Here is a 25,185-nt window from a genome sequence, read left to right as displayed (position 1 = left end):
TTTCCTGGTCCCGGACGCCTGGGCCCCTTTTCCCTCTCGGATGCCTGGGCCCCTTTTCCTGGTCCCGGACGCCTGGGCCCCTTTTCCCTCCCGGACACCTGGGCCCTTTTCCTGGTCCCGGACGCCTGGGCCCCTTTTCCCTCCCGGACGCCTGGGCCCCTTTTCCTGGTCCCGGACGCCTGGGCCCCTCCCTCCCCCCCCCCCCAAGGAACGAGGCGGCCAAAAGGGTCGAGAGAGTTTTATTAACCGCGAAGGTCGTTAGGTTAATGACGCCGGGGGGGGAGGGGACGCGAGGGGACACGGGGGGGGGGCACGGGGACGTCATCCCGGGGCGGGTGACACCGCGCGGGGACACCGTGACGGGTGTCACTGGCGTTGTGGACACCAGGACGGGTGTCACCGGCGTTGGGGGCTCCATGATGGGTGTCACCGGCGTTGGGGACACCGTGACAGGTGCCATCAGCGTTGGGGACACCGCGAGGGGTGTCACTGTGCGGGGGGCGCCGGTCGCATGCGGGGCCGGCGGTGGCCACGGGCTCCTCGGCGTCACGCCAGCGCCAGCACTGCGGGGACGGGGGAGAGGGGACACGGGTGAGCGGCGATGTCCCCGTGTCCCCATGTCCCCCCATGTTCCTCCATGTCCCCCATGTCCCTCCATGTCCCCCCATGTCCCTCCATGTCCCCCCATGTCCCCCCATGTCTCTCCATGTCCCCCCATGTCCGTCCATGTCCCCCCATGTCCCCCCATGTCCCTCCATGTTCCTCCATGTCCCCCCATGTCCCCCCATGTTCCTCCATGTCCCTCCATGTCCTCCATGTTCCTCCATGTCCCTCCATGTCCCCCCACGTCCCCCCATGTCCCTCCATGTCCCTCCATGTCCCCCACGTCCCTCCATGTCCCCCCATGTCCCCCCGTGTCCCTCCATGTCCCCCCATGTCCTCCATGTCCCTCCATGTCCCCCCGTGTCCCTCCATGTCCCCCCATGTCCTCCATGTTCCTCCATGTCCCCCCACGTCCCCCCATGTCCCTCCATGTCCCCCCATGTCCCCCCGTGTCCCTCCATGTCCCTCCATGTCCCTCCATGTCCCCCATGTCCCTCCATGTCCCTCCATGTCCCCCACGTCCCCCCATGTCCCTCCATGTCCCCCATGTCCCTCCATGTCCCTCCATGTCCCTCCATGTCCCTCCATGTCCCCCATGTCCCTCCATGTCCCTCCATGTCCCCCACGTCCCCCCATGTCCCTCCATGTCCCTCCATGTCCCCCACGTCCCTCCATGTCCCCCATGTCCCCCATGTCCCCCCATGTCCCCCCATGTCCCCCATGTCCCTCCATGTCCCCCATGTCCCTCCATGTCCCCCCATGTCCCCCATGTCCCTCCATGTCCCTCCATGTCCCCCCATGTCCCCCCATGTCCCCCATGTCCCCCATGTCCCTCCATGTTCCCCCATGTCCCCCATGTCCCTCCATGTCCCTCCATGTCCCCCCATGTCCTCCATGTCCCCCCATGTCCCTCCATGTCCCCCCATGTCCCTCCATGTCCTCCATGTCCCCCCATGTCCCTCCATGTCCCCCATGTCCCTCCATGTCCCCCCATGTCCTCCATGTCCCCCCATGTCCCTCCATGTCCCTCCATGTCCTCCATGTCCCCCCATGTCCCTCCATGTCCTCCATGTCCCCCCATGTCCCCCCATGTCCCTCCATGTCCTCCATGTCCCCCCATGTCCCCCATGTCCCTCCATGTCCTCCCATGTCCTCCATGTCCCTCCATGTCCCCCCATGTCCTCCATGTCCCCCCATGTCCTCCATGTCCCCCCATGTCCCTCCATGTCCCCCCATGTCCCCCCATGTCCCTCCATGTCCCCCCATGTCCCTCCATGTCCCCCATGTCCCTCCATGTCCTCCCATGTCCTCCATGTCCCTCCATGTCCCTCCATGTCCCCCCATGTCCTCCATGTCCCTCCATGTCCCCCCATGTCCCATGTCCCTCCATGTCCTCCATGTCCCCCCATGTCCCTCCATGTCCCCCATGTCCCTCCATGTCCCCCCATGTCCTTCATGTCCCCCCATGTCCCTCCATGTCCCTCCATGTCCCCCCATGTCCTCCCATGTCCCCCATGTCCCTCCATGTCCCCCCATGTCCCCCCATGTCCTTCATGTCCCTCCATGTCCCTCCATGTCCCTCCATGTCCCATGTCCATGTCCCCATGTCCCTCCATGTCCCCCATGTCCCTCCATGTCCCCCCATGTCCCTCCATGTCCCATGTCCCTCCATGTCCCCCATGTCCCTCCATGTCCCCCCATGTCCCTCCATGTCCCATGTCCCTCCATGTCTCTCCATGTCCCCCATGTCCCCCCATGTCCCTCCATGTCCCTCCATGTCCCTCCATGTCCCCCATGTCCCCCCATGTCCTTCATGTCCCCCCACGTCCCTCCATGTCCCCCCATGTCCCTCCATGTCCCCCCATGTCCCTCCATGTCCCCCCATGTCCTTCATGTCCCCGCGTCCCCCCGTGTCCCCGCGTCCCCCCGCACCGCTCAGGGCCTCCTGGGCGAAATACTTGACGTCGACATCTTGGTCCTGGGTGAGTTTCTCCAGCACCGGCTTCACCTCGGCCTGCAGCGTCCTGGGGGGACACGCGTGTGATGGGGGGACACGCGTGTGACAGGGGATGCAGATAAACACGGGTGACAGGGATGTGGGGGGGCAACATGCGTGCGACTGGGGGACGGGGACGCGATGGCAACACGCAAGGCGCAGGGGGACACGCGTGACGGGGACATGTGTGATGGGGACAACACGTGTGGGGTAACACGTGTGGGGGTGAACAAGCGTGTGCAGAAAGACACGTGTCAGGGCAACATGCGTGTTGGGAGCAGCACACGCGTGTCAGGGCCAGCACACGTGTGTCGGGGAGCAGCACACGCGTGTCGGGGAGCAGCACACGCGTGTCAGGGTGCAGCACACGCGTGTCAGGGAGCAGCACACGCGTGTCAGGGAGCAGCACACGCGTGTCAGGGGCAGCCCACGCATGTCAGGGATCAGCACACACGTGTCAGGGATCAGCACACGCGTGTCAGGGATCAGCACACGTGTGTCAGGGGCAGCCCACACGTGTCAGGGCGCAGCACATGCGTGTCAGGGAGCAGCACACGCGTGTCAGGGCGCAGCACACGCGTGTCGGGGATCAGCCCACGCGTGTGGGGGCCGGGACCCACCCGCTGTCCAGGATGGGGCCGATCTTCTGCAGCGACTTGGCCACGTTGAAGCGCACGTTGGCCACGGCGTCGGCCGCCATCCGCAGCACCGTGGGCAGCATCTGCTTGGTGGTGATTTCCTGGCCGCACACCTCCGACAGCACCTGCGGGGGCCCAGGCGTCCGGGAAGGGCCCAGGCGTCCGGGTGAGGGGCCCAGGCGTCCGGGCAGGAAGGGCCCAGGCGTCCGGGTGAGGGGCCCAGGCGTCCGGGCAGGAAGGGCCCAGGCATCCGGGTGAGGGGCCCAGGCGTCCGGGCAGGAAGGGCCCAGGCGTCCGGGTGAGGGGCCCAGGCGTCCGGGCAGGAAGGGCCCAGGCATCCACGGAGGGAAGGGCCCAGGTGGCTGGGAAGGGCCCAGGCGTCCGGGAGGGACCCAGGCAGCCGGGCGAGGGAAGGGGCCCAGGCGTCCGGGCGAGGGAAGGGGCCCAGGCGTCCGGGCGAGGGAAGGGCCCAGGCATCCGGGCGGGAAGGGGCCCAGGTGTCTGGGTGAGGGAAGGGGCCCAGGCATCCGGGCGAGGGAAGGGGCCCAGGCGTCCGGGAGGAAGGAAGGGGCCCAGGCGTCCGGGAGGAAGGAAGGGGCCCAGGCGTCCGGGTGGGAGGGAAGGGGCCCAGGCGTCCGGGTGGGAGGGAAGGGGCCCAGGCGTCCGGGCAGGAAGGGGCCCAGGCGTCCGGGCGAGGGGAGGAAGGGGCCCAGGCGTCTGGGTGAGGGGCCCAGGCGTCCGGGCGAGGGGCCCAGGCGTCCGGGGGACCCTCATGTTGATGCAGAAGAGCGTGGTCATGCGGTGCAGGTAGTTGGGGTCGGCCGCCATCGCCAAGGGAGGGGAGGGGAGGGGAGGGGAGGGGAGGGGAAGGGGCCCAGGCGTCCGGGAGGGGCCCAGGCGTCCGGGCGGGGGAAGGAAGGGGCCCAGGCGTCCGGGCGAGGGGCCCAGGCGTCCGGGGGGGACACCCCCCCGCACTCACGTTGATGCAGAAGAGCGTGGTCATGCGGTGCAGGTAGTTGGGGTCGGCCGCCATCGCCAGCACCTTGGGCACGATCGTCGCTTGCGCCCAGTCGCGGCCGAACTTCTCCACCAGCTTCCGCAGGTTGCTCGTCGCCGCCTCGCGGATGGCGTAGACTGGGGGGGGGGGGGGACACCAGTGCCTCCCAGTACGCACCAGTGCCTCCCAGTACGCACCAGGGACTCCCAGTACGCACCAGTAGCTCCCAGTACGGACCGGGGGCTCCCAGCATGGACCAGTAACTCCCCGTATGGACCAATAACTCCCAGTACGGACCAGTAACTCCCAGTATGGACCAATAACTCCCAGTACGCACCAGTAGCTCCCAGTACGGACTGGGGGCTCCCAGTATGGACCAGTAACTCCCAGCATGGACCAATAACTCCCAGTACGCACCAGTAGCTCCCAGTATGGACCAGGGGCTCCCAGTACGGACCAGTGACTCCCAGCATGGACCGGGGCCTCCCAGTATGGACTGGGGCCTCCCAGTACGGACCAGTAACTCCCAGTATGGACCAGTGGCTCCCAGCATGGACTGGGGCCTCCCAGTATGGACCAGTAACTCCCAGCATGAACCGGGGCCTCCCAGTACAGACCAGTAACTCCCAGTATCGCCCAGGTGCTCCCAGTACAGACCAGTAACTCCCAGTACAGACCAGTAACTCCCAGTATCGACCGGGGCCTCCCAGTACAGACCAGTAACTCCCAGTACAGACCAGTAACTCCCAGTATCGCCCAGGGGCTCCCAGTACAGACCAGTAACTCCCAGTACAGACCAGTAACTCCCAGTATCGACCGGGGCCTCCCAGTACAGACCAGTAACTCCCAGTACAGACCAGTAACTCCCACTACGGACCAGGGGCTCCCAGTATGCCCAGTAACCCCCGGGGCCTCCTCCCAGTCCCACCAGGGCCCTCCCAGCGCCCCCCCCCCCCCCCGCCGCAGGGGCCCAGGCGTCCGGGCTCACCGTGGTCGACGAGCCAGGCCATGCAGAGCGAGTTGAGCTTCTCGTCGAAGAACTCGACACCCTGCCGGCGGCACCAGCAGGAACCAGTAAGAACCAGTAAGAACCAGTACGAACCAGTACGAACCAGTATGAACCAGTACGAACCAGTACGAACCAGTATGAACCAGTATGAAGCAGTGCCCTGTCTCTACCTCTCCCAGTGCTCCCAGTTGCCCTCCCAGTGCTCCCAGTTGCCCCCCCAGCAGCGGCATGTACTCGATGATGGCTGGGCCCTCGCTCCCAGTGCTCCCAGTGCTCCCAGTTGCCCCCCCAGTGCTCCCAGTCGCCCCCCCAGTGCTCCCAGTTGCCCTCCCAGTGCTCCCAGCGCTCACCAGTTGCCCGGCCAGCAGCGGCATGTACTCGATGATGGCCGGGCCCTCGCTCCCAGTGCTCCCAGTGCTCCCAGTCGCCCCCCCAGTGCTCCCAGTGGCCCTCCCAGTGCTCCCAGTCGCCCCCCCAGTGCTCCCAGTGCTCCCAGCGCTCACCAGTTGCCCGGCCAGCAGCGGCATGTACTCGATGATGGCCGGGCCCTCGCTCCCAGCGCTCCCAGTGCTCCCAGTCGCCCTCCCAGTGCTCCCAGTTGCCCTCCCAGTGCTCCCAGTGCTCCCAGTCGCCCCCCCAGTGCTCCCAGCGCTCACCAGCTGCCCGGCCAGCAGCGGCATGTACTCGATGATGGCCGGGCCCTCGCTCCCAGTGCTCCCAGTGCTCCCAGTCGCCCCCCCAGTGCTCTCCAGTTGCCCTCCCAGTGCTCCCAGTGCTCCCAGTGCTCCCAGTCGCCCCCCCAGTGCTCCCAGTTGCCCTCCCAGTGCTCCCAGTGCTCCCAGTGCTCCCAGTTGCCCCCCCAGTGCTCCCAGTTGCCCTCCCAGTGCTCCCAGTGCTCCCAGTGGCCCTCCCAGTGCTCCCAGTCGCCCTCCCAGTGCTCCCAGTTGCCCTCCCAGTGCTCCCAGTGCTCCCAGTGCTCCCAGTCGCCCCCCCAGTGCTCCCAGTCGCGCTCACCAGCTGCCCGGCCAGCAGCGGCATGTACTCGATGATGGCCGGGCCCTCGCTCCCAGTGCTCCCAGTGCTCCCAGTTGCCCCCCCAGTGCTCCCAGTGCTCCCAGTCCCCTCCCAGTGCTCCCAGTCGCCCCCCCAGTGCTCCCAGTTGCGCTCACCAGCTGCCCGGCCAGCAGCGGCATGTACTCGATGATGGCCGGGCCCTCGCTCCCAGTGCTCCCAGTGCTCCCAGTCGCCCCCCCAGTGCTCCCAGTTGCCTCCCAGCGCTCCCCAATCCCCTCCCAGTGCTCCCAGTTGCCTCCCAGCGCTCACCAGCTGCCCGGCCAGCAGCGGCATGTACTCGATGATGGCCGGGCCCTCGCTCCCAGTGCTCCCAGTCACCCTCCCAGTGCTCCCAGTCGCCCTCCCAGTGCTCCCAGTGCTCCCAATCCCCTCCCAGTGCTCCCAGTCGCCCTCCCAGTGCTCCCAGTTGCCTCCCAGCGCTCACCAGCTGCCCGGCCAGCAGCGGCATGTACTCGATGATGGCCGGGCCCTCGCTCCCAGTGCTCCCAGTGCTCCCAGTTGCCCTCCCAGTGCTCCCAGTGCTCCCAGTCGCCCTCCCAGTGCTCCCAGTTGCCCCCCCAGTGCTCCCAGTTGCCCTCCCAGTGCTCCCCAATCCCCTCCCAGTGCTCCCAGTGCCCCCAGTGGCGCTCACCAGCTGCCCGGCCAGCAGCGGCATGTACTCGATGATGGCCAGCCGCACGCGCCACTTCGCGTCCTCCGCCAGCTCCACGATGGCCGGCAGCAGCGACTGCGACAGCTGCCGGATGCCGATGACCTCGTTGACGCAGTCCAGGTTGGAGATGATGTTGAGCCGCACCTCGGGGCACTGCGGGCACACGGGACACGGCAAGGACACGCGTGTTAGGGGACACATGGGACACGGGACACGCATGTCGGGGCACCTCCGGGCACTGCGGGCACATGGGACACGGCAAGGACACGCGTGTTAGTGCACACGGGACGCGGGACACGCGTGTCAGGGCACCTCCGGGCACTGCGGGCACATGGGACACGGCAAGGACACGCGTGTCAGGGGACACACGGGACGCGGGACACACGTGTCAGGGCACCTCGGGGCACTGCGGGCAACAACACGGCAAGGACACGCGTGTCAGGGGACACACGGGACACGGGACACACGTGTCAGGGCACCTCGGGGCACTGCGGGCAACAACACGGCAAGGACACGCGTGTCAGGGGACGCACGGGACGCGGGACACGCGTGTCAGGGCACCTCGGGGCACTGCGGGCAACAACACGGCAAGGACACGCGTGTCAGGGGGCACACGGGACGCGGGACACGCGTGTCGGGGCACCTCCAGGCACTGCGGGGACACAGCACACACGTGTTAGGGGACACACAGGACACGGGACGTGGGTGTCGGGGCACCTCAGGGCACTGCGGGCACACGGCACACACGTGTGTTAGGCGACACACAGGACACGGGACGTGGGTGTCGGGGCACCTCCGGGCACTTCAGGCAACAACATGGCAAGGACACATGTGTCAGCACACACGGGACATGGGACACGCGTGTCAGGGCACCTCCAGGCACTGCGGGGACACAGGACACGGCAAGGACACGCGTGTTAGTGCACACGGGACATGGGACACGCATGTCAGGGCACCTCCAGGCACTGCGGGGACACGTGACACGGCAAGGACACGCGTGTTAGTGCACACGGGACATGGGACACGCATGTCAGGGCACCTCCAGGCACTGCGGGGACACAGGACACGGCAAGGACACACGTGTTAGGGGACACAGGACATGGGACACACGTGTCAGGGCACCTCCGGGCACTGCAGGGACACAGGACACAGCAAGGACACACGTGTCAGCACACACGGGACATGGGACACATGTGTCAGGGCACCTCCAGGCACTGCGGGGACACGGGACACGGCAAGGACACACATGTTAGGGGACACAGGACACGGGACACACACATCAGGGCACCTCCAGGCACTGCAGGGACATGGGACACGGCAAGGACACACGTGTCAGCGCACATGGGACATGGGGCACACATGTTAGGGGACACACAGCACATGGGACACACACATCAGGGCACCTCCAGGCACTGCAGGGCAACAACACGGCAAGGACACGCGTGTCAGGGGACACGGGACACACATGTTAGGGGACACAGGACACAGGACACGTGTGTCAGGGCACCTCCAGGCACCGCAGGGCAACATGGCACACAGGACACGCGTGTTAGGGGACATGGGACATGTGTCAGGGGACACAGGACACGGGTGTCAGGGCACCTCCGGGCACTGCGGGGGGGAACACGGCAACGACACGCATGTGAGGGGACACGGGACACGTCAGTGCACCTCCGGGCACCGCAGGGACAGGACACGGGAACAACACGTGTGGGGGGGGACAGGGGACACGTGTGAGGGGACACAGGACACGGGACGCACGTGTCAGCGCACCTGCGGGCACTGCGGGGGGGACACGGCAAGGACACGCGTGTCGGGGGCTCAGCACACGCATGCGGGGCGGCAGCTCAGCGCCGGGCACCGCGGGCGCCACGGCACACGCACACGCGTCACAGGACCCGGCACACGCGTGCGTCACGGACACGGCACACGCGCGACAACCCCTGACATCACGTGACGATGCGTGACGCGGCCCGTGACGCCCCATAACTACGTGTGATGACACGTGACACCCCGTGACAACGCGTGACGACGCATGACGTGGCCCGTGACGACCCACCTTGTCCTTGAGCCGGCCGAGGGAGAGCGGTGGCAGACGCCACCGGGGCCGTGGCGCGACCCGTGACGCCCCATAACGACGCGTGACACCCCATGACGACATGTGACACCCCATGACGCCCCGTGACGCCGCGTGACGCCGCGTGACGACCCACCTCGTCCTTGAGCTGGGCGAGGAAGAGCGGCAGCAGACGCCACCGGGGCCGTGGCGCGACCCGTGACACCCCATAACTACGTGTGATGATGTGACACCCCGTGACGACACGTGACAACGTGTGACACGGCGTGACATGTGACGCAGCCCGTGACGACCCACCTCGTCCTTGAGCTGGGCGAGGAAGAGCGGCAGCAGACGCCACCGGGGCCGTGGCGCGACCTGTGACGCCCCGTGACGCCCCATAACGCCCCGTGACGACGTGTGACGACGCGTGACACCCCGTGACACCCCGTGACGACCCGTGACGCCCCGTGACGCCCCATAACGCCCCGTGACAACGCGTGACGACGCATGACGACGTGTGACACCCCGTGACGCCCCGTGACGCCCCGTGACGCCCCATAACGCCCCGTGACGACGTGTGACGACGCATGACGCCCCGTGACACCCCGTGACGACCCGTGATGACACGTGACGCCGTGTGACGCCACGTGACGACCCACCTCGTCCTTGAGCTGGGCGAGGAAGAGCGGCGGCAGATGCCACCGGGGCTGTGGCGCGACCCGTGACGCCCCATAACGACGCGTGACACCCCATGATGACATGTGACACCCCGTGATGACACGTGATGACCCGTGATGACACATGACATTGCGTGACGCCGCGTGACGCCACGTGACGACCCACCTCGTCCTTGAGCCGGGCGAGGGAGAGCGGCAGCAGACGCCACCGGGGCCGTGGCGCGACCCGTGACGCCCCGTGACGCCCCATAACGACGCGTGACACCCTGTGACGACGCGTGACGACGCGTGACATTACATGACCACCCACCTCGTCCTTGAGCCGGGCGAGGAAGAGCGGCAGCAGACGCCACCGGGGCCGTGGCGCGACCCGTGACGCCCCATAACTACGTGTGACGACGCGTGACGCCCCGTGACGCCCCATAACGACGTGTGACGACACATGACATTGCGTGACGCCGCGTGACGCCGCGTGACGACCCACCTCGTCCTTGAGCTGGGCGAGGGAGAGCGGCAGCAGACGCCACCGGGGCTGTGGTGCGACCCGTGATGCCCCGTGACGCCCCATAACGACGCGTGGCGACGCGTGACACCCCGTGACATTGCGTGACGCCGCGTGACGCCGCGTGACGACCCACCTCGTCCTTGAGCTGGGCGAGGGAGAGCGGCAGCAGATGCCACCGGGGCCGTGGCGCGACCCGTGACGCCCCGTGACGCCCCATAACGACACATGACGCCGCGTGACGACGCGTGACATTGCGTGACGACGCGTGACGACCCACCTCGTCCTTGAGCTGGGCGAGGAAGAGCGGCAGCAGGCGCCACCGGGGCTGTGGTGCGACCCGTGACGCCCCGTGACGCCCCATAACGCCCCGTGACACCCCGTGATGACACGTGACGCCGCGTGACGCCGCGTGACGACGACCCACCTCGTCCTTGAGCTGGGCGAGGAAGAGCGGCAGCAGGTGCTCCACCGTGTTGTCCTTGCCCAGGATCGGCGACAGCCCCATGATCACCGACGCCAGCGCCGACTTCACGTGCTGGTTCGCGTCCGACACCAGCTCCTGCCGCCACACGTGTCACACGCGTCACCCCGGCCGGGGGGGGGGGCGGCACGCATGTCCCCGGGGCGTCCCCCCACCCCACGGCGTCCCCAACGTGTCCCCATGGTGTCCCCTCACCCCTTTGTGTCCCCTTGGTGTCCCCGGGGCATCCCCACTGTGTCCCCCCCCACCCCACGGTGTCCCCACGGTGTCCCTCCACCCCATGGTGTCCCCAAAGTGTCCCCAAAGTGTCTCCATGGTGTCCCCATGGTGTCCCCACAGCATCCCCAAAGTGTCCCCATGGGGTCCCCGTGGTGTCCCCCCACCCCTCAGTGTCCCCTTGGTGTCCCCATGGTGTCCCCCCACCCCACAGTGTCCCCAAAGTGTCCCCATGGGGTCCCCTCACCCCTTGGTGTCCCCACGGCGTCCCCACGGCGTCCCTCCACCCCACGGTGTCCCCACAGTGTCCCCAAAGTGTCCCCATGGGATCTCCCCACCCCTTGGTGTCCCCTCGGCGTCCCCCCCACCCCACGGTGTCCCCACAGTGTCCCCAAAGTGTCCCCATGGGATCTCCCCACCCCACGGTGTCCCCATGGTGTCCCCTCACCCCTTGGTGTCCCCATGGTGTCCCCTCGGCGTCCCCCCCACCCCATGGTGTCCCCACAGTGTCCCCACAGCGTCCCCCCACCCCATGGTGTCCCCAAAGTGTCTCCATGGTGTCCCCCTGGTGTCCCCTCGGCGTCCCCCCCACCCCATGGTGTCCCCACAGTGTCCCCCACGGCGTCCCCAAGGTGTCCCCGGGGCATCTCCCACCCCGCAGCGTCCCCGCGTTGTCCCCAGCGTCCCCCACGTGTCCCCCCGCCCCTCAGCGTCCCCTTGGGGTCCCCGCGGTGTCCCTCCACCCCGCGTTGTCCCCAGCGTCCCCCACGCGTCCCCCCGCCCCGCGGCGTCCCCGCGACGTCCCCATCGCCGCTGGCACCTTGATGCAGGGCAGGATCTGGCCCATGATGACGCCCTCGCGGCAGTCGGGCGACAGGTTCTCGCAGAACTCTGGGGGCGACGGGCGACGCCGTGACGCGGGGGGACGCGGTGACATGGGGGGACGCGGGGGGACGCGGGGGACACAGGGGGACACAGTGACATGGGGTGACACGGGGGGACATGGGGGACATGGAGGGACAGCGGTGACACCATGACATGGGGGGACGTGGGGGGGACACGGGGGGGTGGCAGTGACATGGGGGGACAGCAGTGACACCATGATGTGGGGGGACACGGGGGACACAGGGGACACAGAGGAACACGGTGACACCGTGACACAGGGGGACATGGTGACACGGGGGGACATGGTGACACAGGGGACACAGAGGAACACGGTGACACCGTGACACGGGGGGACATGGTGACACAGGGGGACATGGTGACACGGGGGACACAGAGGAACACGGTGACACCGTGACACAGAGGGACATGGTGACACGGGGGGACATGGTGACACAGGGGACACAGAGGAACACGGTGACACCGTGACACAGGGGGACATGGTGACACGGGGGGACATGGTGACACAGGGGACACAGAGGAGCACGGTGACACCGTGACACAGGGGGACATGGTGACACGGGGGGACATGGTGACACGGGGGGACACAGAGGAACACGGTGACACCGTGACACAGGGGGACATGGTGACACGGGGGGACATGGTGACACAGGGGACACAGAGGAACACGGTGACACCGTGACACAGGGGGACATGGTGACACGGGGGGACATGGTGACACAGGGGACACAGAGGAACACGGTGACACCGTGACACAGGGGGACATGGTGACACGGGGGGACATGGTGACACAGGGGACACAGAGGAACACGGTGACACCGTGACGCGGGGGGACATGGTGACACGGGGGGACATGGTGACACAGGGGACACAGAGGAACACGGTGACACCGTGACGCGGGGGGACATGGTGACACGGGGGGACATGGTGACACAGGGGACACAGAGGAACACGGTGACACCGTGACACGGGGGGACATGGTGACATGGGGGGACATGGTGACACGGGGGGACATGGTGACACAGGGGACACAGAGGAACACGGTGACACCGTGACACGGGGGGGCATGGTGACACGGGGGGACATGGTGACACAGGGGACACAGAGGAACACGGTGACACCGTGACGCGGGGGGGCGCGGGGGGACGGCGGTGACATGGGGGGACACGGGGGGACACAGAAGAACACGGCGACACGGGGGGGGACATGGGGTGACACAGTGACATGGGGTGACACGGTGACAGGGACCACGGTGAAACGTGGGGAACGCAGTGGGACACGGAGGAACACGGTGACACGGGGGGACATGAAGGGACATGGAGGGACACAGTGACACAGGGTGACACGGCGACAGGGACCGTGGTGACACAGGGGGACACGTGGGGGACACAGGCGACACCATGACGTGGGGGGACACAGAGGGACACGGTGACATGAGAGAGACACGAGGGGACACGAAGGGACATGGAGGGACACAGGGGACAGGGAGAGACACAGTGACACAGTGACGACACGGCGACAGGGACCGTGGTGACGCAGGGGGACACGTGGGGGACACAGGCGACACGAGGGAACACGGAGGAGCACAGTGACACGGGGTGACACGGGGACAGGGACCACGGTGACACCGTGACACGGGGGGGACACGGGGGGACGGCGGTGACACGGTGGGACATGGAGAAACACGGTGACACAGGGTGACACGGCGACAGGGGCCGCGGTGACACGGGACACAGGGGGACATGGGGGGATGGTGGTGACACAGGGGGACATGGAGGGACATGGAGCGACACGGTGACACGGGGGGGACACAGGTGACATGAGGGGACATGGAGGAACACAGTGACACGGGGTGACACAGGGACAGGGACCGCGGTGACAGTGACACGGGGGGGACACAGGTGACATGAGGGGAACATGGAGGAACACGGTGACACGGGGTGACACGGCGACAGGGGCCGCGGTGACACGGGACACGGGGACATGGGGGGATGGTGGTGACACAGGGGGACATGGAGGAACATGGAGTAACGTGGTGACACGGGGGGACACAGGTGACATGAGGGGACACGGAGGAACACGGTGACACGGGGTGACACAACAACCCAGACCGCGGTGACACGCGGTGACATGGGGACGGGGGTGACGCTGGCGACCCCTCGGCCTCGTCCCCCCGGTGCCGCCTGCCCCGCGCAGGGGCCCAGGCGTCCGGGTGCCCCCCAGAAAGGGGCCCAGGCGTCCGGAGGGGGGGGGGGGGACACACGGGGGGGGGACGGACGGACGGACGGACGGATGCCGGCGCTGACCTTTGACCTTGTGCGAGGCGGCCGCCCGCACCTCGGCCTCGCAGTCCTTCATGAGGTTCTGGAACGCCGGCACCAGGTCCGTCTTGGTGATCTCGGGGCCCACGGCGCGCTGCAGCTGCATGGCGGGGGGTCACGGCGGGGTCACGGCGGGGTCGCGGCGGGGTCGCGGCGGGGGTCACACGGGGGTCACGGGGGCGCACGGGGGTCACGGGGGCACGCAGGGGTCACGGCAGGTGTCATGGGGGCGCACAGGGGTCATGGAGGGGTCGCGGCGGGGTCACGGCGGGGGCGCGCGGGGGTCGCACGGGGGTCGCGGGGGCAAGCAGGAGTCATGGGGGCACGCAGGGGTCATGGAGGGGTCACAGGGGGGGTCACGTGGGGGTCACATGGGGGTCACACAGGAGTCACGGGGTCACATGGGGGTCATGGGGGCGCGCGGGGGGTCGCGCGCCGCACAGGGGCGTGGGGTCGCGTGGGGGGGCGCAGGGGCACGCGGGGGTCGCGCAGGGTCACGGAGGGGTCGTGGGGGCGCGCGGGGGTCATGGGGGCGCGCGGGGGGTCGCGCGCCACACGGGGGCGTGGGGTCGCGTGGGGGGCACAGGGGCACGCGGGGGTCGCGCAGCGGTCACGCAGGGTCACGGAGGGATCGCGGGGTCACGCGGGGGTCGCGGGGGCAAGCAGGAGTCATGGGGGCACGCAGGGGTCATGGAGGGGTCACAGGGGGGTCACGTGGGGGTCACACAGGAGTCACAGGGTCACATGGGTGTCATGGAGGCACACGGGGGTCGTGGGGGCACGCGGGGGTCGTGGGGGCGCGCGGGGGTCACGCGCCGCACGGGGGCGTGGGGTCACGTGGGGGGGCGCAGGGGCACAGAGGGATCATGCAGGGGTCATGGAGAGGTCACGGGGTCACGCAGGGGTCGCGGGGGCGCGCAGGGGTCGCACAACACACGGGGGCGTGGGGTCGCGTGGGGGGGCGCGGGGGCACGTGGGGGTCATGCAGCGGTCACGGGATCATGGAGGGGTCGCAGGGTCACGGGGGGGTCACACGGGGGTCATGGGGTCACAGAGGGGTCACACGGGGGTCGTGCACCACATGGGGGCGCGGGGTAACGGGGGCGCAGGGGCATGCAGGGGTCATGCAGGGGTCACAGGAGGTCACACAGGGGTCACGGACGCATCATGGAGGGGTCGTGGGTCACGCAGTGGTCGCAGGGGCATGCAGGGGTCATGGGGGAGTCACGGGGTCACACAGGGGTCGTGGGGTCACACGTGGGTTGTGGGGGTCACACAGGGCATGCCGGGGTCACGCAGGGGTCACGGAGGGGCTGCGGGGTCACACAGGGAGTCACGGAGGGGTCACAGGGTCACGCAGGAGTCGCAGGGGCGCGCGGGGGCCACACAGGGGTCAGGCAGGGGTCACACAGGGGTCGTGGGGGTCACACCAGGGTCACAGGGGGTCACGGGGTCACACAGGGGTCACGGGGGCGCACGGGGGTCATGCACCGCACAGCGTCGTGGGGTCACACAGGGGGCACAGGGTCACACGGAGGGTCACGCAGGGGTCACACAGGGGTCATGGGGTCACACAGGGGTCAGAGGGGCACGCAGGGTGTCCGAAGGTTGCGGCGGGGGGGTGATGAGGGTGACGCAGGGGTCACGGGGGGGTCATGCTAGGGTCACCCCGGGGTCAGGGGTCGCCGCGGGGTCGCGTGGGGGTGTGGGGGGGGGGAGGGAGCCCCTGTTGCGTGTTCCCACGCGTCCCGGCGCGTCGCAGGGAGTCCCGCGTGTGCCGGCGTGTCCCGGCATGTCCCGCGCGTGTCCCGCCACGTCCCGCCGGGCGCCGCCCACCTCGGTGAACTTGTCGGCCACCATGTAGCGCACGCGCCACGACTTGTCCTCGGCCGCCTGCCGCAGCGTCGGCATCACCAGCGCCTCCAGGTCCTCCTGCGGCAGCAGCTGCGCGATGTTCACGCAGGCCTCCACCGCCAGCAGCCGCACCGAGTCCTGCACAGCAGGGGGAGAGGGGGGGCGTCAGGGCCCAGGCGTCCGGGAGCGCGACCCGAGGGGCCCAGGCGGCCGGGAAGGGGCCCAGGCGGCCGGGAACCCACCCTCAGGGCCCGGGAACCCCCTGAGGGACCCCAGTGTCTGGGGCTGCGCAGTCCCCTTGGAAGGGCCCAGGCGTCCGGGAAGGGGCCCAGGCGTCCAGGGAAGGGGCCCAGGCATCCGGGGGAAGGGGCCCAGGCGTCCGGGAAGGGCCCAGGCGTCCGGGGGAAGGGCCCCGGCGTCCGGGGAAGGGGCCCAGGCGTCCGGGGAAGGGGCCCAGGCATCCGGGGGAAGGGCCCAGGCGTCCAGGGAGGGGCCCAGGCGTCCGGGAAGGGCCCAGGCATCCGGGGGAAGGGGCCCAGGCGTCCAGGGAAGGGCCCAGGCGTCCAGGGGAAGGGGCCCAGGCGTCCAGGGAAGGGCCCAGGCGTCCAGGGGAAGGGCCCAGGCGTCCAGGAAGGGGCCCAGGCGTCCGGGGAAGGGCCCAGGTGTCCGGGAAGGGGCCCAGGCGTCCGGGGAAGGGGCCCAGGCGTCCGGGAAGGGGCCCAGGTGTCCGGGGGAAGGGGCCCAGGCGTCTGGGGAAGGGGCCCAGGCGTCCGGGAAGGGGCCCAGGCGTCCGGGGAAGGGGCCCAGGCGTCCGGGAAGGGGCCCAGGCGTCTGGGGAAGGGCCCAGGCGTCCGGGGGAAGGGCCCAGGCGTCCGGGGAAGGGGCCCAGGCGTCCGGGGGAAGGGGCCCAGGCGTCCGGGGAAGGGGCCCAGGCGTCCGGGGGAAGGGGCCCAGGCGTCCGGGGAAGGGGCCCAGGCGTCTGGGGAAGGGCCCAGGTGTCCAGGAAGGGGCCCAGGTGTCCAGGAAGGGGCCCAGGCGTCCGGGGGAAGGGGCCCAGGCGTCCGGGAGGGGCCCAGGTGTCCAGGAAGGGGCCCAGGTGTCCAGGAAGGGGCCCAGGCGTCCGGGGAAGGGGCCCAGGCGTCTGGGGAAGGGCCCAGGCGTCCGGGGGAGGGGCCCAGGCGTCCGGGGGAGGGGCCCAGGCATCCGGGGAAGGGGCCCAGGCGTCTGGGGAAGGGGCCCAGGCGTCTGGGGAAGGGCCCAGGCGTCCGGGGGAGGGGCCCAGGCATCCGGGGGAGGGGCCCAGGCGTCCGGGGAAGGGGCCCAGGCGTCTGGGGAAGGGCCCAGGCGTCCGGGGGAGGGGCCCAGGCGTCCGGGGGAAGGGCCCAGGCGTCCGGGGAAGGGCCCAGGCGTCCGGGGGAAGGGCCCAGGCGTCCGGGGAAGGGCCCAGGCGTCCGGGGGAGGGGCCCAGGCGTCCGGGGGAGGGGCCCAGGCGTCTGGGGAGGGGCCCAGGCGTCCGGGCGCACCTGCTCGTCCGACGCCAGGTTGGAGAACATGGGGATGATCTCGCTCTTGACGTGCTCCAGCTCCAGCACCTTGGCGAACTCGCCCAGCTTGGAGGCGGCGGCGCGGCGCACCATGGGCGTGTCGTCCGAGCACAGGTTCCGGAAGTACCTGCCAGGATGGGGACACGCGTGGGGACACGTGTGGGGACACCGACACGTGTGGGGACACCGACACGCGTGGGGACGGGGACGGGGACGAGGACGGTGACAGGGACGGAGCCAGCGCATCCGCGGCACCACGGCTCGGGGACACCGGGGTTGGGTTGGCGTCACCGGGGGCTGCCTTGGGGACACTCGGGGACACCAGGGGACATTTTGGGGACACTCGGGGACACTTAGTGACACCAGGAGACACTCTGGGGACACTTGGGGACACTCCCTGGCACAGCTCGGCCTCCATGGTGCCAGATCCATGGGGAACGAGGGGCTCGGGGCCACCTTGGGGCCACCATGGAGAACCTTGGTGCCACCATGACTCGCTTGGTGCCACCAGGGCTCCCTTGGGGACACTCTGGGGACACCAGGGGACACTCTGGGGACACTTGGGGACACCCCTTGGCACAGCTCAGCCTCCATGGTGCCAGATCCATGGGGAACGAGGGACCTGGGGCCACCTTGGCACCACCATGGAGAACCTTGGGGCCACCACGGCTCCCTTGGAACCACCATGGCTGGCTTGGGGCAACTTGGGGACACCAGGAGACACTCTGGGGACACTTGGGGACACTCCCTGGCACGGCTCAGCCTCAATGGTGCCAGATCCATGGGGAACAAGGGGCTCGGGGTCACCTTGGCGTCACCAGGAGGGAACCTGGTGCCACCATGGAGAACCTTGAGGCCACCACGGCTCACTTGGGGCAACTTGGGGACGCTCTGGGGACACTTGGGGACACTTGGGGACACCCCTTGGCACAGCTCGGCCTCCATGGTGCCAGATCCATGGGGAACGAGGGGCTCGGGGTCACCTTGGCGTCACCAGGAGGGAACCTGGTGCCACCATGGAGAACCTTGAGGCCACCATGGCTCACTTGGGGCAACTTGGGGACGCTCTGGGGACACCAGGGGACACTTGGGGACACTCCCTAGCATGGCTCAGCCTTGATGGCGCCAGATCCATGGGGAACGAGGGGCTCGGGGCCACCTTGGCGTCACCAGGAGGGAACTTGGAGCCACCATGGCTGGCTTGGGGCCACCAGGGTTGGCTTGGGGCAACTTGGGGACGCTCTGGGGACACTTGGGGACACCCCTTGGCACAGCTCGGCCTCCATGGTGCCAGATCCATGGGGAACGAGGGGCTCGGGGCCACCTTGGCGTCACCAGAGGGGACCATGGTGCCACCATGGAGAACCTTGAGGCCACCAGGGCTGGCTTGGGGCAACTTGGGGACGCTCTGGGGACACTTGGGGACACTTGGGGACACCCCTTGGCACAGCTCGGCCTCCATGGTGCCAGATCCATGGGGGACGAGGGGCTCAGGGCCACCTTGGGGCCACCAGGAGGGAACCTGGTGCCACCACGGAGAACCTTGGTGCCACCACGGCTCGCTTGGGGCCACCAGGGCTGGCTTGGGGACACTTGGGGACACTCAATGACACTTGGGGACACTCCCTGGCGTGGCTCAGCCTTGATGGAGCCAGATCCATGAGGAACGAGGGGCTCAGGGCCACCTTGGCGTCACCACGGAGAACCTTGGGGCCACCATGGCCGGCTTGGGGCAACTTGGGGACGCTCCGGGGACGCCAGGGGACACCCGGGGACACTCACTGGCGCAGCTCGGCCTTGACGGGGCTGGAGACGCGGGGGTAGCAGACGCTGAAGAGGCCGCAGGCGGAGGTGCGCGAGGTGAACCAGTCGCCGCCCGCCAGGCGCTTCACCAGCGGCACGAAGTGGCCCTCGAGGTCGGCGGGCGAGTGCTCGTGCGACACGGCCCGCAGCGACTCCACCGCCTTGTCCCGCACCACCGTCTCCTCCACCGTCGCCAGGCTCTCCAGCGGCGGCTGCGGCAGGCGGGCGGGAAAACGTCACCCGGAAACACCCGGAACGACCCCAAAACCGCCCCGGGGCGCCCCGACACCCCGACGCCTCCCTGGAGGGACCCAAAATGCCGCTAAAGTGCCCCAAAACCCGCCCCGGGCACCCTGTGCTGGCGCCAGGCTCTGCAGAGGTGGGTGCAACAGGCGGAAAACGTCACCCGGAAACACCCGGAACACCCCAAAACCGCCCCGGGGCAATGGGATACCCTGACGCCTCCCTGGAGGGACCCAAAGTGCCGCTAAAGTGCCCCAAAACCCACCCCAGGCACCCTGTGCTGGCGCCAGGCTCTGCAGCAATGGGTGTGACAGGCGGAAAACGTCACCCGGAAACACCCGGAACACCCCAAAACCGCCCCGGGGCAATGGGATACCCTGACGCCTCCCTGGAGGGACCCAAAGTGCCGCTAAAGTGCCCCAAAACCCACCCCGGGCACCCTGTGCTGGCGCCAGGCTCTGCAGAGGTGGGTGCAACAGGCGGAAAACGTCACCCGGAAACACCCGGAACACCCCAAAACCGCCCCGGGGCAATGGGATACCCTGACGCCTCCCTGGAGGGACCCAAAGTGCCGCTAAAGTGCCCCAAAACCCACCCCAGGCACCCTGTGCTGGCGCCAGGCTCTGCAGCAATGGGTGTGACAGGCGGAAAACGTCACCCGGAAACACCCGGAACACCCCAAAACCGCCCCGGGGCAATGGGATACCCTGACGCCTCCCTGGAGGGACCCAAAGTGCCGCTAAAGTGCCCCAAAACCCACCCCGGGCACCCTGTGCTGGCACCAGGCTCTGCAGCAATGGGTGTGACAGGCGGAAAACGTCACCCGGAAACACCCGGAACGACCCCAAAACCGCCCCGGGGCAATGGGATACCCTGACGCCTCCCTGGAGGGACCCAAAGTGCCGCTAAAGTGCCCCAAAACCCGCCCCGGGCACCCTGTGCTGGCGCCAGGCTCTGCAGCAATGGGTGTGACAGGCGGAAAACGTCACCCGGAAACACCCCAAAACCGCCCCGGGGCACTGGGATACCCCGACAGCTCCCTGGAGGGACCCAAAGCGCCGCTAAAGTGCCCCAAAACCCGCCCCGGGCACCGTGCACCAGCACCAGGCTCTGCAGTGGTGGGTGCAACAGGCGGAAAACGTCACCCGGAAACACCTAAATCCGCCCCAAACCACCCCAGGGCGCTCCGATACCCCCCGGGCACCCAAACGACTCCCGGAGAGACCCAAAATACCGCTAAAGCGCCCCAAAACCCTCCCCGCGCCAGCGCCGGGCTCCGCAGCGGCGGCCGTGACGGGTGAAAAACGTCACCCGGAAAACACCCCAAACGCCCCCAACCTCCCCCCCCGGGGCACCCCGACACCCCCCGAGACGCCCCGGCCGGGCGGGAGGGGCCCAGGCGTCCGGGGCGGGAGGGGCCCAGGCGTCCGGCGCACCAGGAGGCAGTGGACGAACTCGGGGCCGCCCACGAGGGCCGTGAAGGTGCCCAGCTGCTCCGCCAGCGCCAGCAGCACCTCGTCCTCATCGTAGATGGTGTCTGCGGGAGACAGGCGGCGCCGTCAGTCGCGCCCGACACCCGGCAACCCCCCCCCCAACACCCAGTAATACACCCAACACCCGGCCAACACCCGAACACCCACCAGTCACCCCAACACCCACCAATTGTCTCCGCAGTTGTCAACCATCCTGACACCCGCTCAACACCTGCCCATCACCTCCAACACCCGCCAATCACCCCGGAGCTGTCAATCACCCCAACGCCTGTCAATCACCCCCAACGCCTGCCAATCGATCGCCCCCACAGCTGTCAATCAGCCTCACACCCGCCAATCACCCTGACACCCACCCGTCGTCCCCACAGCCGTTGATTATCCTGATGCTTGTCGATCACCCTGACACCTGTCAATCGCTCCCACAGCTGTCAATCATCCCTGACACCCGCCCAGCAGCCACCAATCACCCTCCGACCCGTCGATCAACCTCACACCCGCCAGTCACCCCCACAGCTGTCAGTCACCCCAACGCCTGTCAGTCACCCCCAACACCCGCCTACTGTCCCCACAGCTGTCAATCATCCTGACACCTGCCAATCACTCCCACAGTTGTCAATCATCCTGACACCCGCCCAGCAGCTGCCAATCACCCCACAGCTGTCAATCATCCCAGTACCTGTCAGTCACACCTCAGCTATCAATCATCCTGGCACCTGTCAATCACCCCCGCACCTGTCAATCATCCTGACACCCGCCCAGCAGCTAGCACCGCCCCAACACCCGCCAATCATCCCAGCACCCATCAATCACCCCACAGCTGCCAATCACGTCACCCTGACAGCTGCCAATCATCCCTGCACCTGCCCCCTGCGTCCCCCGTCCCTGCGTCCCCCGTCACGTCCCCTCCTGCCCCCCGTGTCCCCTCCTGTCCCTGTCGTGTCCCTATCGTGTCCCCCGTGCCCCCTGTCCCCATCACGTCCCTCCTGCGCCCCATGCCCATGTGTCCCCTGTCCCCCTGCCCCCCTGTCCCCACGTGTCCCTTGTCCCCCCATGTTCCTCCTGTCCCTGTCATGTCCCCTCCTGCCCCCCCATGTCCCCTTGTGTCCCCTGCCCCCATCATGTCCCCCATGCCCATGTGTCCCATCACTATCATGTCCCTCTTGTCCCCATCACGTCCCCCCACCCCCATGGCCCCCCCATCGCCATCACGTCCCTCCTGTCCCCACCATGTCCCCCCACGTCCCCTTGTGTCCCCATCCCCATCATGTCCCTCTGTCCCCATGTGTCCCATCACCATCATGTCCCTCTTGTCCCCATCATGTCCCCCCATCCCCATGTGCCCCCCATCTCCATGTGTCCCATCCCCATCATGTCCCTCCTGTCCCCATCACGTCCCCCACGTCCCCTTGTGTCCCCTGCCCCCATCATGTCCCCCATGCCCATGTGTCCCCCCATTGCCACCATGTCCCCTCATGCCCATGTGTCCCATCACTATCACGTCCCTCCTGTCCCCATCACGTCCCCCCACGTCCCCTTGTGTCCCTGTCCCCATCATGTCCCATGTCCCCCTGTGTCCTGTCCCCATCGTGTCCCTCTGTCCCCATGTGTCCCATCACCATCATGTCCCCCCATCCCAATCGTGTCCCCCCCATGCCCACGTGTCCCCCCCCGTGCCCACGACGTCCCCCCCGCCCCCCGCGTCACCGGTGAGGAAGGGCAGGAGCTCGCTGCGGGTTCGCTCCACGCCCAGCGCCAGCGCGATGGTCGACAGCTTCTTGATGCTGTTGAGACGCAGCTGGGGGGGGGGGGGGGGGACACGGCAACGGGGGGGGGGGGTGAGAATCACACCCCTCCTGAGGGGAATCACACTCCGGGGGGGGGGGGGGGCAAATCACACCCCCCCCTCTGGGGCAAATCACCTCCCCCTCCCCCCCCGGGGGGGAATCACAACCCCGGAGCCGGGGGGGGGGGGGGGGGCGCAGATTGCACCGCTCGGAGGTAAATCCCCCCTCCCCTGGGGCAAATCACACCCCCTGGGGGGCGAATAGCACCTCTCGTGAGGTAAATCACACCCCCAGGGGCAAATTGCACCCCTTGGGGGGGGGGAAGGGGGGCAAATCACACCCCCCTCTGGGGCAAATCACCTCCCCCCACCCTGGGGGGGGAATCACAACCCCGGAGCCGGGGGGGGGGGGGGGGGCAGATCGCACCGCTCGGAGGTAAATCACACCCCCGGGAGGGGCAAAACACACCTCCAGGAGGGGCAAATCGCACCCCCCTGGGGCAGATCGCGTCCCTCTGAGGTAAATTCCCCCTCCCTGGGGGCAAATCACACCCCTTGGGGGGCAAATGGCACCCCTTGTGAGGTAAATTACACCCCCCGGGGGCAAATTTCCCCTCCCCAGCGGCAAATCACACTCCTGGGGGGCAAATTGCATCCCTCTGGGGGGGTAGGGGGGCAAATTGCACCCCTCTGAGGTAAATTCCCCCTCCCCGGGGGCAAATCACACCCTCTGGGAGGGGAGGGGGGCAAATCACACCCCTCTGAGGTAAATCATCCCCCCCCCGGGGGGCAAATTACATTCCCCGGGGGCAAATGGCACCTCTCGTGAGGTAAATCACACCCTGGGGGGCAAATCGCACCCCCTCTGGGAGGGGAGGGGGGCAAATCGCACCTCGCTTGGGGTAAATTGCACCTCTGGGGGGCAAATCACACCCCTCTGAGGTAAATTTCCCCTCCCCAGGGGCAAATCACACCCTGGGGGGCAAATTGCACCCCCTCTGGGAGGGGAGGGGGGGCAAATCACACCCCTCTGAGGTAAATCATCCCCCCCCCCGGGGGGCAAATCACACTCCCTGGGGGCAAATGGCACCTCTCATGAGGTAAATCGCACCCCGGGGGGGGGCAAATCGCACCCCCTTGGGGCAAATTGCATCCCTCTGGGGGGAGGGGGGAAAATCACACCCCTCTCTGGGGCAAATCGCACCTCGCTTGGGGTAAATTGCACCTCCGGGGGACAAATCACACCCCTCTGAGGTAAATCACCCCCTGGGGGGCAAATCGCACCTCTCATGAGGTAAATCACACCCCGGGGGGGGGGAAATCGCACCCCCCTGGGGCAAATCACACCCCTCCCCGGCTGCCCTTGGCCCCGCCCCCCACCGGACCGGGCCCCGCCCCTCACCCACGGAGAGCTGCGATTGGCTGCCCTGGGGCCCGCCCCCACGTGGTCTACCCCTGAGGGGGGGGGCGCCCCACGGCAGGGGACCCGGCTGGAAGGCACCGCCCGATTGGTCGCGCCCACCCCGCCAGGCATCTCCTGTCACCGGCTCTCCCATTGGCTGTCCGCGTGAGGGAGTGGCCAATCACGCGGCGCCTCTCAGCGCGCTCCCCCCCACACACCCACAGGGGGAGCCGCGGGAAAAAGGGGTCGCTCCTTAGCCCCGCCCCCCACCGGAGGTGGGCCAATCAGGGAGCAGCGGGGGCAGGGCTCGCCGGGAATGAATGGAAGCCCCCCACTAGCCAATCAGAGCCCTCCTCTCATCGATGCCGCAGTGTGTGTGGGGGGGAAGGATTGCGCGCTAAAACGGCCCCCCCCATTGGCCCCCCCTTCCCGCCAGGCGGCGGCAGAGGCCAATCAGGGGCCCCCTCTCAGACCGCGGCGCCTCCACACGGCGCCCCCCGCCCCCCCCTCCCCATCGCCGCGCGGGAGGCAGCAGCGCCGCGGCCAATGGCGGGGGGCGGCTCACGGCGGCAGCGCCGAGCGGCGGCTGAGAGGGCGGCGCCGATTGGCCGCGGCGGCCGGGGCCCGCCGGTACCTGCACGTCCTCGTTGCGGAGCTCGTCGATGAGGACGGCGATGGGGTAGAGCGAGTCATCGCCGTCCGCCGCCGCCATCTTGCCTGCCGCTCCGACACTGAGAGGGAACAAGGGGCCTCCTCCGCTGCTTGCGCAGGGACGGCGCCGCGCTGATTGGCGGCCGCCCGGCCTCGGCCCGCCCCGCCCGTCGCGGCGCTCATTGGCTCCGGCGGCGCCGGGGCGGCCTCTCATTGGGCGGCGGCGCGGCGCAGTGCGCGCTCATTGGCTGCGGCGCTGCGGCGGCTCCCTCCCCTCCCAC

General features: G+C 68.4%; 1 protein-coding gene across 1 annotated transcript; it reads right to left on the bottom strand.

Annotated features, from left to right (window-relative positions):
* Positions 1-453: 453 nt before the first annotated feature.
* PPP2R1A (protein phosphatase 2 scaffold subunit Aalpha) lies at positions 454-25,009 on the bottom strand. The gene is made up of 15 exons (XM_067316920.1): positions 24,888-25,009; positions 22,773-22,863; positions 21,012-21,112; positions 19,312-19,544; positions 17,509-17,656; positions 15,968-16,123; positions 14,117-14,231; positions 11,728-11,798; positions 10,635-10,769; positions 6,949-7,122; positions 5,223-5,283; positions 4,217-4,371; positions 3,220-3,362; positions 2,536-2,627; positions 454-563 (listed from the first exon to the last, which is right to left on the bottom strand). The coding sequence occupies exons 1-15, from the start codon at positions 24,963-24,965 to the stop codon at positions 547-549; spliced, it is 1,770 nt and encodes a 589-aa protein (XP_067173021.1). The 5' UTR covers positions 24,966-25,009; the 3' UTR covers positions 454-546.
* Between the last annotated feature and the right edge of the window lie 176 nt (positions 25,010-25,185).

Source organism: Apteryx mantelli, unplaced genomic scaffold (assembly GCF_036417845.1).
Source record: "Apteryx mantelli isolate bAptMan1 unplaced genomic scaffold, bAptMan1.hap1 HAP1_SCAFFOLD_182, whole genome shotgun sequence".
In the NCBI taxonomy this organism is placed as follows: Eukaryota; Metazoa; Chordata; class Aves; order Apterygiformes; family Apterygidae; genus Apteryx; species Apteryx mantelli.
The sequence above is the reverse complement of the archived record's forward strand: the minus strand, read 5'-3'. Positions and strand labels throughout refer to the sequence as shown.

Bases quoted from the DNA above. Each gene is read 5' to 3' on its own strand.
- PPP2R1A (XM_067316920.1), bottom strand. From the start codon at position 24,965: ATGGCGGCGGCGGACGGCGATGACTCGCTCTACCCCATCGCCGTCCTC. The intron at 10,770-11,727 runs GTGCCAGCGGCG...GTGTGGCGGCAG, and splicing joins AGATCCTGCCCTGCATCAAG to GAGCTGGTGTCGGACGCGAA. The intron at 4,372-5,222 runs GTGAGCCCGGAC...CCCCCCCCCCAG, and splicing joins GGCCTGGCTCGTCGACCACG to TCTACGCCATCCGCGAGGCG.